The 21,378-nt window shown below is 33.7% G+C and overlaps 4 protein-coding genes across 4 annotated transcripts; 2 read left to right on the forward strand and 2 right to left on the reverse strand.

The window, feature by feature from the left end:
- The first annotated feature begins 371 nt into the window (after positions 1-371).
- LOC108839922 (uncharacterized) lies at positions 372-1,295 on the forward strand. Its single transcript, XM_018612705.2, has 3 exons — positions 372-552; positions 632-790; positions 1,031-1,295. The coding sequence occupies exons 1-3, from the start codon at positions 489-491 to the stop codon at positions 1,033-1,035; spliced, it is 228 nt and encodes a 75-aa protein (XP_018468207.1). The 5' UTR covers positions 372-488; the 3' UTR covers positions 1,036-1,295.
- A 7,782-nt stretch (positions 1,296-9,077) lies between these two features.
- Positions 9,078-12,351, forward strand: LOC108842052 (zinc finger protein JACKDAW). The gene is made up of 4 exons (XM_018614860.2): positions 9,078-9,509; positions 9,882-10,281; positions 10,979-11,235; positions 11,329-12,351. The coding sequence occupies exons 1-4, from the start codon at positions 9,323-9,325 to the stop codon at positions 12,006-12,008; spliced, it is 1,524 nt and encodes a 507-aa protein (XP_018470362.1). The 5' UTR covers positions 9,078-9,322; the 3' UTR covers positions 12,009-12,351.
- A 2,518-nt stretch (positions 12,352-14,869) lies between these two features.
- LOC108828952 (fasciclin-like arabinogalactan protein 11) lies at positions 14,870-15,785 on the reverse strand. Its single transcript, XM_018602599.2, has one exon. The coding sequence runs from the start codon at positions 15,723-15,725 to the stop codon at positions 14,997-14,999; it is 729 nt and encodes a 242-aa protein (XP_018458101.1). The 5' UTR covers positions 15,726-15,785; the 3' UTR covers positions 14,870-14,996.
- A 294-nt stretch (positions 15,786-16,079) lies between these two features.
- On the reverse strand, positions 16,080-18,462 carry LOC108824222 (uncharacterized). Its single transcript, XM_018597596.2, has 4 exons — positions 18,168-18,462; positions 16,630-17,644; positions 16,478-16,557; positions 16,080-16,399 (listed from the first exon to the last, which is right to left on the reverse strand). Exons 1-4 carry the CDS (start codon positions 18,219-18,221, stop codon positions 16,232-16,234), a joined length of 1,317 nt encoding a protein of 438 aa, XP_018453098.2. The 5' UTR covers positions 18,222-18,462; the 3' UTR covers positions 16,080-16,231.
- Between the last annotated feature and the right edge of the window lie 2,916 nt (positions 18,463-21,378).

Here is a 21,378-nt window from a genome sequence, read left to right on the forward strand (position 1 = left end):
GTGAGATAGTCAGAAGTCAGGCCAGGAGCCCACATTGCAAGCATTTGAAGTAGTTTTTTTTTCATCATTTGAAGTAGTTGATATAAAACATTTGTATAAATATAATCCACGTATTTATATAAAACATATATATATATAAAACATATATATATATATATATATATATATACTGCAATGTTTTATAGTGTGGTAATCGAGTACCATAATTCATAACTACTTAATTTTTAGCAAACAAATCTAATGAAGTTTACGAAAAAAACAAAATAACTGAGAAACTAGAAAATAAACAAAGTTATGAATTTAAATATAAAAAAAAACACGACACGTGGTTTTCAAGTCCATGCTGTTATAAATCAGGCCATCATGTATCTGAAATACTACCATTCAAAACAAAACCATTGATTGGATTTAGTTGATAGAGCGAAAAAATCTGAGTGAGAAAGAAAAAAAAACACTCAAAAGTTCATATCTATTATAAACAGTTAAAAATGAAGTCGACCATCGTGATCCTCTTCACGTACCTTCTCCTCGCTGCGCCTTGCTCCGCTTTAGGTAAGTTTTAAAACAATCATTAGTATGGCTTATATATTATTAGTTTTCTTACTTTGTTATACCTTCAAATATGCTTAAGGATCGGAGAACACGAATTCGGACGTATACGAGATAGATTACAGGGGACCGGAGACTCATAACTCTAGACCTCCGCCGGAGACTCTGCACGGCAAGCGACCGTTCATCCACCATAAAACCTCTGCGGCTGGATCCGCCGGCGCTCATGTCGGAGGACAGCGTAAGATGCTATCTACCTTAATAACTCATTAGTCATTAGACTCCAATTATGACATTAAGTTAAATAACAGAAATATACTTATGATCATCCGAGGAGTAATGACTAATAAGCTCCATGCAGTTTGATGATCCTGCTAATTAATGACATGTGCTAATATTTGATATAATATTAGCAGACGATTTATTGCTTTTTTGTATGTATATGCTGTCTCTAAATCTAACTTCCTTCTCCATCTATCAGACTAGAAAGAGATTTTTTCAAGGAAGAGGAGAGAGACTAAGAAACTGAGAGTGAAAGAGGAAGTATATGAGTTTGTATAAGATGCAAGTACATAATTATTTATACAGTAATACATATTTAATCATATGATCATCGATGTCATCATGTCCGGTATTTTCTTCATGTACCGTTCTATCTTTTTTTTTGGGTCTGAATCTCTTGGAAGAAAACTCAAATTAATTCGGGTAATGTGTCGCCATATCAATATCAGTGTCGTTCTCAGATCTTTGAATCATTGTCTATTCAGTTGGGGGCTCATCATGGGCAAAACAATTATGGATAAATATGAGAAAACGATCTGTGTATATATATATATATTAAATGTAAAATAATAATCTTCAATAGACGTCATCAAAGTGTATATATATATCGTTTGATCAAAAAAAAAGTGTATATATATATCTTGATCAAATGGCATTATAGCATGATAGATCCTCCAAACATTCATTCACTGGTGCGGGATGTACAGTCACAGAAAACAATTTTCATCGACGATGTCTTTTGTTGTGTCTCTATTATATTGCTGCAGTTGTAAATGAAATGAAAGTTCAAATCCACAAGATTATGAGTAAATTAGTAGTAGAATATGATATCAACATTAGAATTCAATACATGTGATCATATCGAGTAATATAAGACATTGGATCCGTGGGAGTCCACTTTATCAGAAGTGACAGCACCGCTTAATCACTACCTCAATCATTTCGTTTTAAAAATTAGACCATGTGTATCATCAAAAGAAGGTCATAATAACTAACCGAGTTTCTCCAATCAAAGGAAAGTTTAGGTCTATGATTAATTTGTATGATTATGTCATTTGATTTGAGTATTAGGTCAATCATATTGAAATACTTACGGAAACACGATTATTTAACGCACAAATAAACAAATGTTCGAGAAGGCAATAAGATCAATGAAATAAGAAAAGGAAGAAGCATAAAGCGTTAGATATCTGGACTGATTAGTTGAGATTTTTTTACTCTCTAAAACACTATATCTTGACTGATTAGTTGAGATTTTTTTACTCTCTAAAACACTTTTTAAGTTTTATATATCATGATAAGGTACATTGTACTTGAAGGACACATTATACATAGCTAAAGACATCAATACTCTTATATTAAAAGAAACGAAACCAGGAAATTAAACCAGAATTCACTTTATCCGAACCCAATCATACCAACATAATATCCTAAATCTTCTTTCCCTCTTTTCGTATCAGTCTCTTCCTCTCTCCCTATCTCTATCTCTATCTCGTTCTCTCTCATTTACAGCGGAGACTAAGAACCCTAGACGACCGTCAAATAGATCTCACCATCTCTTCCTTCCTTCCTTTCGTCTCAATCTCTCCCTCTCTCACTATCTCTGTATCTCTCTCTGTTAGTTTCATTGTCGTCTCCGTAACGCCACCGTTCTCACGAATCAACACCGCCGTTCTCACGAATCAACACCGATGTTCTCGATTCAAGTCATGCAAGGTTTGTTTCTTTCTAATCTACACAGATTTTATTTATTTTTCTATTACCCAGAAACTCAATTTCACCATTTTTAGATTCAAAAAAAAATATTTTATTTCATTTTCTCCATTTTTCTAGGTAACAACCAAACGGACCACCGTCTCTTTCTGAAACTATTCACTTCCGACGGTTCTTTAGTGGACGGTCAATGTCTGTCCACACTTCTCCCATCCACGCTTCTTCCGTACACAACACCACCGACCACACTTTTACCGTCCACAACTCGCCAATACACAGCTCCCCTATCCACAACACACCCATCCACAAAGCAACCCCTTCCATCCAACTCCAATTACTCACCTATCTCTTCGGTGACAGATTCCATATACCTGTTTACTACGGTCGAGTTTACACTTTTTACTTTCCACCTTTAAATTGGCTTTTGTGTTTTCTTTTGTGGTTGATATCCACAACCAATGTAATATGTTAAACCTATCTTTATGTACTTGCTTTAAGATTTCTAATATGTTAACAATTTGCAATTGTCAGATTTTTTTTTTTTAAAATATTTTGTGGATGAATTAGATCTAAGAAATACTTGTGGACGGATTATCCTTAATCCAAAAGTTTTGTGGATGATATATATGTCAAAAGATTTTGTGTACGGAATATAAGTAAGGATACTTGTAGACGGTTTCCGAAGTAAATACTTAGACCGACAATAATTTTAAAGTGAGAAGTTCTTATGAAAGCCAACCTTTTATATCCAACGTTCTACAATTAAACACATCCATCAATACAGTCCATGTATTATTGCAACACAAACAAACCAAACCGGTCCGCTTTTTGCAACATAAAATAATCCAAACTTTTATTAAGGACACCAATGCCATAACACACAGGAAAAGAGAAGAGAAAGTGTCTCTCATGTCATATGTGTCTTAGAGTGTAAATAAAGTCATATTGTGTCCTATTATGTAAGTAACTCATTAGTTGATGCTTCTTTCTTTTTCTTTTCTGTATATATTTGGAGTGAAAGATTGAATATAACAATCCATGTCTTGAATATATCCTGTAGTTGCAGCTTCCTTGATAACAATATACGATAAAATGAGCCAGCTTTTTTTACAAATTGCGACAGCTTCTTTGGCATTCAAGATTTAAATCTCTTTGGAAGCCAAAAAGAAAGCAAAAGTTTTAGATCTCTTTTTGAGCTTAGATCACCTCCATCCCAAGGTCCTTAAGAGGTTTATAAGGGATGGAGGGGACCCGGTGAGACCCAATTTTTTTTTAAACTTTTCACTCTCTCATCTCTAAAACCCCCTATCTAAGAGTTGCCTCTTACACTGTTGCGCGGGTCCCATGCATGCGTGGTGACCCGCGATTAGTTATTATTTTAAAAAAAAAAATCGGATAAAAAACTAAAAAGAAAAAGAAAATTTAAGAACCCCAATTGTGGGATTCACCAATTGAGGTGCCCTTAGGCCATCTTTAACAGGGGTATTTAGGAGGTTTTTAGAGGGGAGACCACAAAAAATGGGAAATTCAAAGAAGAATGTCGCCAAATTAAAGCATTTGTGGATGGGTTTTTGTATTGTTCGCAGACTGCCATGTGTGTTTTTAAACTGGACAAAAATTAAAAAATAAAAATAAAAACCTTATTTTGGAGTTCTGTGTTAATGTTGTTCTTATAAGAACATCTCCAACCCCACTATATTTTTTACTCTAAAATAGAGTTTAGAGTAAGAAATACTCCAATGGTACTCTATTTCTCACTCTATAATAGAGTGAAAAATATGTTTACTCCAAATATAGAATAAATTGTTTTTTTTTGTTCATCACTCTATTTTTTACTCTAAAATAGAGTACCATTTGAGCAAACTCCATCTCTATTATAGAGTCACTCTATTTTAGAGTAAAAAATAGAGTGAATCCTTGGAAATGTTCTAAGTGCACTGTGCACGTTTGGTTAGTGTAGATTTTCCAAATTGTAGTTAATGTGAGATGTCAATCTAAGTCCCACATTGGATATTAGACAAAGGAGAGTCTAATATATAAAGAGATGTCCAACTCTAATTAGTACGAGGCTTTTTGAGATGGAAACCAAAAGTAAATCCATGCGGGCTTGCCATTAAGGCCCAAAGTGGACAATATCGTACTAATCGGATAATATAGAGTTGGACACGGGATTTAACAATCCCAACAATTGGTATCAGAGCGGTTTGACAAAGAGATGCAAGAAGACCAAAATACCCTTTAAGTAAGAACATGTAGAAGAGAAAAAAAGAAAGTTTGTTTGCAGAAACGTCAGAACATCAGGAAACTTGGGGTGTTGTGGGACAAACACATTCTCAAAGAAAACGAGATGTTAAGGAAGATACATTCTCAAAGGAAACCCTGCAATCCGCTAAAGGAAACACACAAGAGATGAGTTGTGGTCCTTAGTTTGAGGGGGAGAATGTGAGATGTCAATCTAAGTCCCACATTGGATATTAGACAAAGGAGAGTCTAATATATAAAGAGATGTCCAACTCTAATTAGTACGAGGCCTTTTGAGAAGGAGTCCCAGAAACAAATCCATGCGGGCTTGCCATTAAGGCCCAAAGTGGACAATATCGTACTAATCGGATAATATAGAGTTGGACACGGGATTTAACAATTCCAACAATTGGTATCAGAGCGGTTTGACGAAGAGATGCAAAAGACCAAAATACCCTTTAAGTAAGAACGGGTAGAAGAAGAAAAAAAAAAGAAGGTCTGTTTGCAGAAATGTTAGAAGATTATGGAACCTGTGATGTTGTGGGAGAAGCATTCTTAAAGGAAAGCCCTGTGATTAGGAAACACACAAGAAATGAGTTGTGGTTCTTAGTTTGAGGGGGAGAATGTGAGATGTCAATCTAAGTCCCACATTGGATATTAGACAAAAGAGAGTCTAATATATAAGGAGATGTCCAACTCTAATTAGTACGAGGCCTTTTGGGAAGGAATCCTAGAAACAAATCCATGCGGGCTTGTCATTAAGGCCCAAAGTGGACAATATCGTACTAATCGGATAAATAGAGTTGGACATGGGATTTGACAATCCCAACGGTTAATGCTACTACAAAACATAGAGCTAGCTATACCCATACTAAAAAATAACATTAGAGCTATTTATCAATAAAACAAATTGAAGATCCATAAGTTATAATGCAGCAAGATCTGTTATACATATGTTATGGGACGGGGTCGGAAAAGAAAAATAGTTGTTATGGATTTAGGCTAAAATCCATACTGGCCTAATTAGATTTGAAGGAAGAAGAGTGCGATTCGTGTTCAGGTTAAGGGGCCTTCAGGGCCTTACCACTGAACAGCTTGTGAGGATAAATTATTTCTTGGGCTATTGATCATTTATCTAATTTTACATGAATATTACTCGAAACACAGCGGAACAACAAATGCTGTCGAAAATGATAAATTCCTCGGATTGGAAAGATAAAATATTTCCATGCAGCTAAGCCGTATATCCATGTATTGCTTTTTTAAACTTAAAATTTTCTTTATATGACGTGACGTCTAGGTATTTGAGTATTGACCGGGTGAATTTTATAATAAGACCGTCATCCATATTTAAACAGAATTGTTACAAAAAGTAATAATTAACAAGAAACAAATGGTTGCCAAAAAAAAAGAAACAAACGGAATTATAAGGGCTGATTATTGCAGGATTATTAGGGTGAAGTTCTTATCATAATATAAAAACCATCTCTTAATTTTTAATTAAAAAAAATAAAAATCGTTTTTAGATAATAACATTGCAATAAACATGGCCTAATACGAAGTTTATATAACAGTACCAATGCTCATTTTATATTGTTTTTATATATACTAACTCAACTCTCTTTTTGACGACCTTATAATAAAATTTTAGTAGATATATTGAGACAAATACAATTTACACTGATTTTTTAAATTTTAATTACGTTTTGATTTTAGAAAGTTTCCAACGATTTCTTTTTCATAATTGATGTCCGAAACCATTAGATCAAGACCCGTATAGTAGAAAACTACATTGATAGGAGTTACCGTTTTTTTTTTGAACTTTAGGAGTTACCGTTTTGAGTTTTAGAAATACGGATGAACCCAAAAATAATTACGTATTAACTATGATTAAACTTAAAAGTGAGATTTAATCGTATACATAAGCTTTGGATACCAAAAAGCGAATATGAAATCATCCAACGGAGCAAAAGAAGGCAAACACAAAAAGCCAAAAGAGAGGTTGGATTGCATTATAGATGGAACTTTTAATGTAATCTAGTCTATAAGATATGTGTAATTATTGTACTACTTGTTCATTTTATGTTACATTTCGAGAATACTACCGTCGGTCTTCATATATTTTTGTTAAACATTTTGCTTGCTCATGGTATTTGTTGTAGTTGGAACTTGCGATAAGTGTGGATGCCACAAAATTTGAAACTTGCAGCAATTCACCTTCCAAAACAAAATATATAAAATAACCATACCTTCCAAAAGATATGCGATTTAAATCCATTTACTAAGAAATTGTTTATATTTAAACGAGTTGAAAATAAATAAATATCATCACCTTTATACATATTCAACGTCTACTTATATAAACAATTTTACCAACAAAAAAACGTCTACTTATTAAATTATCTTAGAAACTGAAACCAAAAACAAGTGAGGTAAAAAGTTTTGTTTCTAAATGTTTATTGTACAATCAAATACCCCTCTTTTCCAAAATACTTAATGTTTTTGGGTATATACACAAGAATTAAGATATACACATTTTCCTAGAAAGTAGTTTAAAAATATAAATTAAAGTTAACCAGATCAATTTTGAAAAATAAGTATAAAATATTTTTGGTGACATAGTTTTCTATAAAACTAAATTTAATATAAAAAATATCAAAACACTGTCTATTATAAAACATCAAAAACTCTCTAAAATATCATATATTTTGAAATAGAGTAAGCATATAAGTCAACTAGTTTACCATATAAATATATAGAAGATGATTATACCAGCCTAAGCAAATTCTAGAAGCTCATAAATCTAAAGACTGGAAGTGAAAGCTATCCCTGTCATCATGATGCTCATGAATCTCTATATGACTGGAGATTCATGATAAAAAGGACAAAAAAACTGATAAAATGGATGATGGTATATGTTAGCAATGTGCATGAGAATCATAGCTTCAATTAGAGGGCCCACAGACAGAGAGACAAGCGTCACGGACTGTCCTATCGTCTTCATCGGGAATGCCAAAGATCTTCTCTCTCTCTCACAGTACAAAACAACATGTAACATGCATGTGTGGTCCGACTCTACCATTATGCCTTAATCATTTCTTTCGATCTTTTTTTTTTTGACTGAAACTTTCGATCTATTTCATTTGATCGACGTATTAATTTATTGTTGAAAATAGTCAATATAAAGATCTTAGATTTAGTGTCAATATATTGATCGATACGACATTTTGACTTGGGTATACACTTAATTACATTCTAAACTAAATCACTTTTAGAAAAACCACATAAACTCACTTTTCTTGGCGTATACATGTCAATGAATCATTATTTTAGATTTCCAGTTTTAAAATGTTCGTACATAAAATAGTTTAAAGGAAATAAAAATTACAAAAAGGTTTTTTGAGTTCCTCAACCTTTTTGGGAGTCAAAGATAGTGCTCCCTTAAAAAAACGGGAACTTTTTGCATCTACCTATATGCTTTGTTCTTGGGACACATGACATTTTCCTTTGCGAAATACAATTTCTTGGGTGCATACAACTTTCACATTATAATAGATAGGAGTTGAAACTGTGTCTACTTAAATTTATATATAGATCCAAAACATAGCTAGCAAGTACATATTAACTTAGATTTTTTTTCATATTACTGTTATGTGGCATTGGCAACTAACTCTACCAATATTAAACTCTATTGCTGTCTCCAATCTTATTATGAAATTTTACATCACTTATTATATTTATATTACTTATATGATGAATAAATTACATTAAATACCCACTAAATAGATAAATTTCTCTTTAAACTAAATTAAAAAAATACTAGATGAGTTGATTTTAATACAACGAATAAACCTGAAATATCCATCGTTTATGTGTACCTATAAACAATGAACAATTAAGCATTCACTAATTATTTAGTAATAAATTTCCAAGAGCAACGTTATAGAAATATCAATGTACGTAGACTTCCCTTTTGTATTTTTTTCCTCCCAACATTTTAACACACGATGGGTACGTACATGCACGTGTGTCTATGTAACTGCGAGAAAGGAAGAGACCACCACCCTTTTTGAAGAAATTACTACTATTGTTTACTGAAAACCTCCACTTTCCCCTTTGAAAAGAATAATAATAGATAGACTAAACCAAGAGAAAAAAGTAGATCTCTACAAGAACATCTCCCAGATCTCTCGACATTATTTTACGAAACAATATTCATGTGTTAATTACTTTTTAAAATATAAAATTAAGAAAATCTTTATATATAGACATAGTTTCGTTGAAAATTTATTCATCATCTTCTTTGGTCTTTTCTTGTCATTTGGCATAACCAAAGAGTCAAGCACATTCAAACATTCTCAAGCCCTAAAACCCAAAAGAGACTCATAAGCTCTTTGTTCTCCTCTACAAATTAAACCCTTATTAACTATCTCTTTTGTTTGTATACTGTTCTAAATCTCCTGACCACCTTGTTTTCTTGCAAGGTTTTATAAAAAAAAAACTCAGTTCTTGTTCTTTAGCGTTTACATAAAAAGGTATGCATATGATTCCAGGAGATCCATTTTCTGTATCATCTTCCATGGGAGGGTTTGTCCATCAAGAAGAACACCTTCGTCATCTTCAGCAGCATATGCCGGACCTTAACCCTAATTCTAATACAAACCCTAATGCTAAACCAAATTCTTCATCAGCCAAGAAGAAAAGAAATCAACCTGGCACCCCAGGTATGATTCACTACAATACACGCGTATATATACATATATGCATGTGCTGTAGAACGCTTCATATTTTTGTAAATCTGCTTTCTACTGAAATTAACATTTTTCCCAGTACTGAATGCATGTATATATATGTTGCTTATATAATCATCAAATCAATATTGACACATATATATGCATATATGATCTTCCAGATATTCCATTATATGGTTATACTTGTTATATCTATATGATCTTCCATATATTCCATTATATGGTTATACTTTTTATATCCGGATGGCTTTTCATGTGTGTTTCTTTGAATTAATTAGACCAAATTAAATATACGTTACAAAAAATAAGGATATATACATACATTATATTTATACATATGGACAGATCCAGATGCTGATGTCATCGCTCTATCGCCAACAACCCTCATGGCGACAAACAGATTCGTCTGCGAGATCTGCAACAAAGGCTTTCAAAGGGACCAAAACTTGCAACTCCATCGCCGTGGCCACAACCTTCCATGGAAGCTGAAACAACGGTCCAACAAAGAGGTGATAAAGAAGAAAGTATACATATGTCCTATCAAAACTTGTGTTCACCATGATGCCTCTAGGGCCCTTGGAGATCTCACTGGGATAAAGAAACACTATAGCCGCAAGCATGGCGAAAAGAAGTATAAGTGCGAAAAATGTTCTAAGAAATATGCTGTTCAATCTGATTGGAAGGCTCACGCGAAAACTTGTGGCACTCGTGAGTATAAGTGCGATTGTGGCACGTTGTTCTCTAGGTACTACATTTGATCATTTATTTACCAAGTGAAAAACATTTGATATTGGTTGATAATTTGATATAGAAGTTAAGAGTTAGAACTCGATAATATCGGATGACAAAAAGGCATAAAATTAATTTGAAAGTGTTAGAAATTAAGAATTTTGTGTGAAAAACTAATTAATAAAGAGAGGGTGTATTATGTAGCTATAGTGTCGGTATGAATGTGTGCAGGTTTGATTAGAGTGCTGAGCGTTAATTGAATTGTTTCTGAGTTCTGACTATTGGGAGAACTATATTTATTTTATTTCAAGATTTGGGAAAAAGCTGCATCCTTTATGAGTATGATATTCGATGAAATTTGTGATGGTATGAGCATCTATTTATTTTGTGTGTTTGTATGTGTACATGTCTGTTTGGCTTCACTCGTTTTAATTTCTTCTATTCACCCAATATGTGTTTGTTTACAGTAGGTTTTTATTTTAATAATTAAGTTTTGTGTTTGTTTCTGTCTTCATGTCTTGAGTTTGCGTAGGAGAAATAAATGCTACCTCCCGCCAAGAATGTTTTGTTTTGCAAATGATTTCAAATTCAATGCTATGTTTAATAATAAATGCCTTTGTCTCGCTAATTAAATTAATTATTACTATACTATTATTATCATCACATTTCCTCATTTCAAAATATGTATAAACCTAAACCGCTTTCTATTATAGGAAAGATAGTTTCATCACGCATAGAGCGTTCTGCGATGCATTGACAGAGGAAGGTGCGAGAATGAGTTCGCTTAGCAATCCAGCGATCTCTAAAACAACGACGAATCTTAATTTTGGAAATGATACTCATTTTATGAATAATCCAAACCTTCCTCATGGATTTGTCCACCGAGGAGTTCATCATCCCGACATTAATGCTGCTATCTCTCAATTTGGCTTAGGGTTCGGACATGATCTGAGTTCAATGCATGCACAAGGTACATTATATCTCAATCATCTACCTATTTAATAGTCACAAAAAAATTAGACTATTATCATAATTTTTCCTTTTTATATCAACTCCAATGTAGGTTTATCCGAGATGGTACAAATGGCCCCCGCCGGGAGCCACCACCTCTTCCCATTGTCTTCATCATCATCCCTCCCTGATTTCTCCGGCCACCACCACAACCAACAATTCCAAATTCCCACGACTTCCACAAACTCTAATCTCACCTTATCATCATCACAACAGACCTCAGCTTCATTACCATCACTACAGCAACAACACCAAACCCCTAAAGACTCTTCTTTCTCTCCACTCTTCTCCTCCTCCTCTGACAATAAACAAAACAAGCCTCTCTCTCCAATGTCGGCCACTGCACTCTTACAAAAAGCTGCACAAATGGGATCCACTAGAAGCAACTCCACCACCACTCCGTCCATCTTCGCCGGCGCAACAATGACGTCATCCGCATCCGCCGGTTCTCATTTTCCTCCTCGTTCATCTTCTCCGATGATGATCCAACAACAACTCAACACCAATGTCCGTAGAGAGAACCACAATTTTTCTCCTCCTATCAGTGGTGTAACCACAAGTAGTGGGGATAACAATAATCAATTTCAATCAAACGGGTCAGGTCTAAACCCGGCTCAACAGATGGGTTTAACCCGGGACTTTCTTGGAGTGAGAAACGAGCATCACCCTCACCAGACGGGTTATCGTCCGTTTTTGCCACAAGAACTCGCAAGGTTTTCTCCGTTGGGTTGATCGATTGTCTGCATTAATAAGATCCAGTGTTACTACATGATGTGGACCGCGGATCAAGATAGAAAGATGGGGACAACTTTTGGGTTTAGTATTGGAAGTTTCTTTGAGGAGACACGTCTAAGAACTACCTCTTGTGAAGCGGTCGGAATGTGGGGACAAAGGTTGACAAGACATCATCATATCAATTTACATTAAATGCTATATGTACTTTTACTATGTTTATGATGATGGTCATCATATAATATATCTATACGGTTACATGCATGGATTTATATCTTGCGACATTTTCGTGTTGTAAATGTTATTTCTTTTTGGTCACTACAACTTATGGGATATTCAAGAATCTGGCCCGTATAAATAGAGAAAATAGAAGTAGATAAAACTAAACGACATTGTTAAAATTTCCTTTTAAATAGGTACTTGATCCAAACCCAAGTTCTCGAGATGCGAGTCAACGTTCCTTTGGGTTCTGAATAGTACTATATTAGCAGCTGATACCATCAGCTATTACGTATTTTCAGTAGACCAGTAGGGGGCCCTTGTCTTTATTTTGACTTATCTCTAAATTCTACGGGCGATATCAAACATGAAATATGTCGTTTTGTGGATCCATGCATTATTCATTTTCATAACCAAAGACAACCACAATATAAAAGGAGAATAAAACATGAAATAGTTTCAAAATGAATTTTGAATTTTAAAAAATTGTTTTTTTTTTCAAAAAAATGGTGCCGATATGCGAAGAATGACCAGATTTCGCTATTCACATGGAGAAATTTTGATGCAGTAAGATTTTCATTTCTACTTTTTTTTTTTTACTTTCAAGATCAAATATATATCAAGAACATAAAATTCTATCGCGTACAAGCTTACATGCAGTGCTAAGAGTTCATTTTCAACAATCTTATATGTCGATTTAGTACTCTGATTTGGTTATCCAAATTAGCAAATTAATTTTCTTTATTTTTAAGTTATTGTTGTCCAAAAATTCAAATTTAAAAACTATAATATTTTTTTTAATAATTAATTATATTTATATATCAATAAAGTTGATGTAGATGTGTCTTTTTCCTCACTAGACAATCTCCAAGGATTCACTCTATTTTCTACTCTAAAATAGAGTGACTTTATATAATAGAGATAAAAGTTTGTTTCAATGGTACTTTATTTTAGAGTAGAAAATAGAGTGATGGAAAAAAAACAATTTACTCTATATTTGGAGTAAACTTATTTTTCATTCTATTATAAAGTGAGAAATAAAATATCATTGAATCATTTTTTACTCTAAACTAAAAAATATAGTGGAGTTGGAAATGCCATTGATGAAACTTCATACTTATATATTTGTGAAAATATCCCTTAAAAAAAGTAAACATGAATAATACCTACCAAAAGAAAGATAAATGTTAAATTTCCCCATATAAAATTGCAAAAGTTGACATTTGTAAGACTACTGTTATAACCTCATCCCCACCAATTACGAGTCAAAAGTACATTAACCATAGGCTAGAAATGTAGGGATTCATGAAAAGAAAGAGACCACCATATTTCCATGTAGGGGCAATGTCGTTAGTTAATGACGACGTTTTGAAATAGCTATCTATTTTCATCTAAGAAACCTAAACTAAATATCGTATGAAGAAATCGATCCGATTTATTAATTGAAAATGAATTTCATTGGATTTTTGCTAAACCAGAATTTCTCTCTATCGGTTAAACTTTGCTACTGATCCAGTTATTAGCTCTTTAACATTTTGGGCCTATTAGATATGAAGTTAAGCCCACATTAATCTCGTCAGGTTCTGATGGTTGGCCCCACTCCAACCTCTCATGTATAATCTCAATAGGACCAAGAATCAAGTATTCTTTACTTGGCAATGTAGATCAGTTAATTACTGTCTTCTCTTACCATAATATTCATCGGAGAAAAAAATAAAATAAGAATATCATACAATAAAATGTTTCAAAACAGTAAAGTAACTTACTAGAGACTTTAGGTGATACTCATGTTGGTTCAGCTCCTTATTTTTTTAGGACGAGTTATACAATTTGTGTATTTCATAATCACATGATGCATGTTGAATTGTTATGCTTTCAGACCATCGAACTGCCCAGGAGTAAAATCTTTATTCAAGTCTCGAAAGCCAACACATCCTTCATTCATTCTCATCAAGTTGTAATTTTTCATGTAGTGTTAAAGAGCAGTACTAACATTGGCTATAAGATTTGTCAACCGGAGTAGGGTAAGAGAACTGTGTCAAAATCCCAAAACAGATAAGATGTTTTTTCATCGTGACCTCTTATGAAATATTAACTGGAAGTATAGTTCCAGTCATACCATCTCGACCCTCTGCTTCATCAAATGTAAAAGCTGCAAAGAGATTTTACGAACCAGTACTCTTTAGATCCATCCATAATGACGAAAAAATATCTAACCCATATATATAGACAAACAAACAATGAGAGAACTAACTGATGTATTTTTGTGTGTGTAGAAAATAGGTGATGTGAGATTTTTTTTTCATTGGATGTTTTTAATACTACATAGATTTTGATAATCTAATACTTATACAAGTCGAATGAGTAAAAAATAAAGATAACATAACATTAAATTTCGTCAAAATAGAAAATTAATCGTAAGTAAGCGAGAAATTTTCAATGAAATTTGAAAATCTTTAAACTAGTAAAAATCGATTTTACTAGCATATTAAAAATCAACAAATCAATGACAATAAAATCTCAAAAAATAAAGTCTTCAAAACTTCATCTACCAATAACCATATTCAAATCTTGTTCGGTCAAAAAAATATTCTTTGGAGAAACGGGAAGAAAACAAAAAATAAAAGTAAATAGAATACTCCTTTCCATCAAAAAAATTGTGCAATCTCAATCGTAATTTTTTGAACCAAAACAATAACATGATAACACAAAACTCAAACTACAACAAAAATTTGAGCTCATTCGTTATTCTTAAAATCAAATATGGTGTTATATCCACATAGAAGAAGCAGCAATGGCTGCCATGGTGGAGATGAACCAATATCTGATTCTCTCTGTATCTGATGAATCAGTAGAATCTCCTCCATCATCACCACTTGGAGCTGAACCTTTCGAAACCAAGCCACCTTTCTCAGGCGCAGGAGCAGGTGCTGAGCTTGAACCAAACATTGCTAACGGCAGCAAAACTTGATCCACTTGATACACAGCAAGCTGCTTATCGCTGTAGACAGAGTTAGCTACCGTTGCGCTGACAACTCCGGTGGTGATGTTGACTTGGTTACCGGAGCTAGTGATGTTGAGAGGGAATTTACCGTTTTGGCCATCACCAGCTTGCGTGCGTAAGGGGTTACTAACGGTTTGGAACTGAGGCATGGTCAAGAGCGTAGGAAGGACATGGAACTGAACAAGCTGGACCTTTTGCTGGTCGGATAACGAGTTCAAGGTTCCGGATTTGAGGCTGCTAAATGCGTTGTCGGTAGGGGCAAACACGGTTAGGCCTTGGCTAGAGGAAGAGTTGAGCTGAGTGTTGATTTGGTCTGCGGCTTGGGTGCTCTTGAGGAGTCTTATGAACATTGTGAATTGACCAGCCTTTTCTAGGACCGCGGTTATGTTGGTTGGACCTGAAGGGGTTGGAGCTGGAGCCTGACCATTGGTTGTTGCCATGACAAGGAAGAAAATGAATAGAGTAGAGGACATGAATGTTCTTGAAGTGGCCATTGTTGTTGTTGTTGTGTATGTTGTGAGGATTTGGGGGTTGTTAATATAGAGGTAGGTAGGTGAGGAGTAGGATTCTCTTGTTAGTGTGAAGATTATTACTTGTTAACTAAAACAGATTACTGGAAATGTTTTTAGGTTAAACTTACAAAAGTTTGGTTTAGATTGAGAGTGATAGAAACAGAGAGAGAGAGATTGCTTTGAAGGGAGAGGTTGGGTGGGTGAGAATTAGAAATGAAGAATAAAACTGAAAAGGGTTATGAAGAAGTGTTCTTCAAGCAATGTGACACTTCTAAATCATACTACTCATTATCATTTTATGTGGTCATGTGTGCCTTTCATCATTGTGATGTTAAGAAGAAAATTAAAAACAATATATAAGATGTCACAGAATAGTATCAAACTGCTCTTACATCACAACAACACTGACAAAATGGATTCAGCTTAAAACCTAAAACTAAATTCTTTTAACCAAAACTAACAAGACATCACTAGCTTCAGCAAAACACCTACTCTGATGTCTGAGACTGTGGTGGAGCCACCTGAGTGCCTGCCGGCTGGTGATGAGTACGGCTTCTCCTCCATTTAAAAAACTGGTTAATACCCGTTGTGCCGGACATGGTGATTCCAAATCCAATCATAGTGGCTAAGACAATGCACACAACCGGCTGCTTAAGCTGCACCAGTTAGATGAGTGGGGTTTGTGAGAACCAAGAAGCAGAGCTTTTAAAAACAAAGCCAGTTTCAAATCTTACAAGTGAGTAGAAAACATGACCGAAGAGCACCACTAAACCAAACTGGATGGTTGCGAATATCCACACATAGTTCCTCTTCGCTGCATCAAAATCATCAAGTAAAACTAATGTTTAACTTAGAGATCAAGAAAAAAAAAGAGTATTATTATTACCCATTGTTGTTGATATAACCGATGCAAGAAGACCAATAATGCAAGAGAATGGCAAAGCTACTGCAACGGCGCTAGATTTCATTTCCATCACCAAAAGCTGCTCGAGGAAACAGAAGTAAGCAAGCATGCTTACAATGACAAGAACCGGCACATCTTGCCATTCGTTTAACGCACGCCTACTAGACCGGTCCTGAGAAGAAGAATCCTCCACGCGGAGAAGCGTCACGGGGAGATTTCTCACCACTTGTTTGCAGACATCACAGGTTATGTTCCCTTTGATAGTGAACCATTTGATGGTGCAGGCTCTGTGAGCAAGAGCTAGCTCTCCTTTGCACATGCACTCCATCTTGAAAGCTTCCGAGTCTTCTCCCAACTCAACCATACAGATCCTGCACACAGCTTCCTCTTCCGGAACGTCTTCTCCTCCATCGAGTCTACTCTCAGTATCCAACCTCCGAGATGGAGTGGGAATCACGCGGAGAAGCCCTAAGGGTTTCGCATTTCCATCTCTGTTGTTGTCGATGAGCGTTGGGACAGAGCGTGTACGGCGAATAGGCAGTGTATGCTCTCTGGCCATGGAAGTAATAGCTTGATCATCATCATCATCATCATCATCGACGGCATAGCTTCTACCGTGCATTGACTCAGGATTCGAGTGGACCAAAGGGGTTACCGGTAAAGACTCTGTCTTGTTGGATCTTCGGAGTGTTAAGAGATTGGTGAGAGACCATGTTCTTGGGATGCTAGACACCAAAGCGGCACCTTCCTCAATATCTGCTGCATTGTTGTTGTTGTTGTTGTTCCGGTTTCTGAAGTTGAAGACGTTCTTGAGACTGGCTCTTCTCGGACCGATTCTAGGACTTGGCATGGGAGAGAAGCTGAACCTTTTGGAGACAGAGCTATGAGGAGGAGTGGAGGAGCCGTCTTCTTGTTGTGCTCTCAACTCTATATCTAAGACAAGGCATCTCCATCTTTCGTGTTGGCTGTGTGATATCTCTCCTGTCATCTCAGCATCCTGCCAACAAAAGGAAAAAAAAAACGCAAAGAAGATTGAAATTGAAGGCAACATCATTAAAAAGGCAGAGTCTTTCGATGTTCACTGAGCCCTAGAGAATGTGTGTGTGCCCTTTTACAACCAATAGAAGCAAAATCTGTTAGGGAGAAAACAGAATCCAAAGTATTGATCATAAGTTAGGACTTCTCACACAGTTGCCTTTCACTTGATAACTTTGGTAAATCAATGTAAAGCATGAATCTTTCAATGTTCCTTGATCATCACTAGCTATGAGCGGGCCTAGACTTCACACAGAATGTGTGCCCTTTACAAACCAACAGAAGCAAAATCTGTTTTGGGGGAAGCCCCCGCGCATAGCGCGAAGAAAACAGAATCCAAACACTTCTCTGACTTACAATTTCAACTGTTTGCAGAAGATCAACTTAACTAGAATCCAGTGAAACTTCACTTATAAAATAAAAGAAAAAAGACTCATTTTATTTTGGAATTTGAGTTAAAAGAGTGAGAAAAGGAAACAAAATACCATTATAGCTGGAGAACTATCTTGGGGAGTTTTATCATCATCCATCATCATCATCAAAACAAAACCCAGAGAGACTTAAGAATCTAGAGAGAGAGAGAGAGAGTAATTTAGAAAATAAAATTGAACTTATGGATCCTTCAAATTTAATAACTTAGAAACCCTTTTTGAGTTGTTAAATGAGGATAATAATAATAAACTCTTTCAGTTTTGTTTGATCTTTTAACAATCGGTCCAGTGACTGATCGCCCTCCGTTCTCTCTAGCTTAGCTTCTTCTATAAAGCCTCTTAATTTTGGGGCTCGGCGGTTTTATTTTTGTCCTTATTTACTTACCACAATCTTCGACCGCATACTTTTTTTAGTAGTAACTTGTCAAATCCCCTTCTTATTAATCAAGAAGCATTTTTAAAGAGTAACCTTAAATGCGTAAGTTATTTACATGAGTGTCATGCTGACGTGTCAGCACCATATTTACTCTCAGCCCATATATAAAATCACCCTTGATTCACTAGAGAAATTACAAAGAAATACCATTGTGGTACCACTCGAATTTCCTCATATACATTATAGTTCAAAATGAATAATTGGACGATTTCGTGTAAAAAGGAAAGTCAAAGATATGTCCGATTTCATCATTTCATGTTTAAGGAAAGTCAAAGATCATTACTATTTCTCTTAATTATATTTCCCATTAACTCATTCCATGATTTCCTTTTCTATCAAAATATATTGTCATATATAAGGTTACCATAGATCATTGCCATATAATGTATTACGCAATTATGTAATATAATGTAAAATCTAATATTTGTTTTTTTTTCAATGCAAGATGTATTAGAAGCCATTTTATTAAAAGTAAACTAAACATTTTTTATAATGTATCAGAAGCCATTTTATTATAACCGTAAATAATAGAACAAAAATTGTAAATTTTAAACTAATTTAGTATGTTATTTAATATAACCGTAATTTATGCCAAATCCTCCACAGAAATGGTTATCATTTTATAATGTATTACGCAATTATGTAGTATAATGTAAAATCTAATATTTGTTTTTTTTAATGCAAGATGTATCAGAAGCCATTTTATACTCCTATATATTAAAAGAGAAGTACATTTGACACATGGCGCTCATACAGAGCTTCTCACGAAAAATCTAGCGATTCTATTGGTCGAATTTTTGTATTTTTCTTTTTGATTTATTTTTGTAATCGAGCTACTAATTGGAAAGTCACATTAATTGTTAATCGCACTAATTATTTCTTGCGCTAGAATCTTAATAAATGTCGACCATTAATCATAACTTGCAGAACAATTTTAATAAATGTCGACTAATCATTAAATGTCTTAATGGCATAATACGTTTTATATCTAATTAGGAAACTTATTATTATTAACATACCTTATTTATACTGATTACTTGCGCAAGTCTCGCATCATATAATATGCATAATCGTTTTTAACACTACAAATTTAATATGTTTTCTTTAATCAAACGTAATTTAATTTACATACCTTAGTATAACCAATTACTTTCACAAATCTAGCAAGTAATATTCTTGGCGTCATTAATGCTTTTCACCATCACTTTATATATATAGAGTTCAATGTCGAGTTCAAGCAACACAACCATTCTTTAGTCTCACGCATCTATTGTTTAAGCTTTTTTTATGTTTTTGATCGTTCTAATTTAAATTATATTTTGTGATCCTGAGCAGGTTTATGATCCAAGGGATGATAATCAATACTTAGCTCACAGACGAACATCATTACTGGTAATTTATTCGAGACTTTTCTTCTCCAAATATTCTGTTATCTTGCTCTCCACATTGTCTCTCTATCAATCTTTGAGACGAAAAGGTTTTTTTTGTCACCAAAAAGACCACAAAACTTCCTCCATCCATTCATGATGCATCTCATCGGGTTTGTTCTATCAACTATACAATTTTGTTTTTGTTTCGGGATTGTATACATCTTCAAATCTTTTTGTTATAATCAATGTCACTAAATTTGGTGAAACTGATTTTGCAGAGCTGGAGCCTTGGATTTGAGTCTAAGTTTTGGGGTTGAATCTATATGTATTTTATGATATATTTTTTCTTTGTTTTCTTATATGCAGAATTACAATAAACACCATCATTGACGTTTCGTCACACTTCATTGTTGGAACCTCATGAATGTAATTTCTTTTTTTGTTGATTTTTTGTAGTTTATTTTTTTTTATTTATTGGTTCTATTGGTTGATTTTTTTGTTAATTTTTTGTAATAACCTCATCAATCAACTTCATGAATGTAATAACCTCATCAACCAAGCGATTCTATTGACTGATTTTTTGTAATTTCTTTTTGATTTATTTTTCTAATAAAGCTATTAATCAGAAAGTTACATTAATTGTTAATCTCATTAATCATAACTTGCACAAGAATCTTAATAAATGTCGACATTTAAATTAATTCGTAATCTCATTAATCATAACTTGCGCAAGACTATTACTAAATGTCGACCATTTATTAAATGTATTAATGGCATAATATGTGTAATATTATAACTTTCTCCCAAAAACATTTTTATTATGTTTATATTATTAATAAGAACTTGATAATATTAATTAAATTCACTCATTCACTATACATATATATAGTATAAAATGAGTCAAATGAAGGCAAAACAATCAAATATATAATTATAAAATATCAATCATTTTCCAATGAAAATGTAATATCATATATGGTTATTACTTTTAGAAATTATTATATTTTATATTTTAAGCATAATTCTCTTAATCTTATTAGTTGATTTTTTTTAATCATCGACTTAGTATAAAAAGAAAATTAAACAAATGTATTAATTAGTTTTCTTATTACAAGTACGGTATCAAAGTTTTTATGAGAATACAATATAATAATTACTTATTATGTATTACTTGCTCATGAATATTAATTAATTGTCTGAATCAAGAAACGTGATAAGTTTTCTTATTACAAATACGGTAAACCATACACTCTTAATATCATATTAATTACATTGCTTATTGCACAAGTTAATATGAGAACATATTAGGTAGTTTGTTTTTATTAACTTACCTTCCTAATATTAATTACTTGCGCAAGTTAAAATCATCTCATATGTATATCAATTTATGACAATAAAAATATAAATCTTCCTTAAAAGATATCAATATTTTATTATATGAATATTATCTTGGCGTCAT

Source organism: Raphanus sativus, chromosome 2 (assembly GCF_000801105.2).
Source record: "Raphanus sativus cultivar WK10039 chromosome 2, ASM80110v3, whole genome shotgun sequence".
NCBI lineage: Eukaryota > Viridiplantae > Streptophyta > Magnoliopsida > Brassicales > Brassicaceae > Raphanus > Raphanus sativus.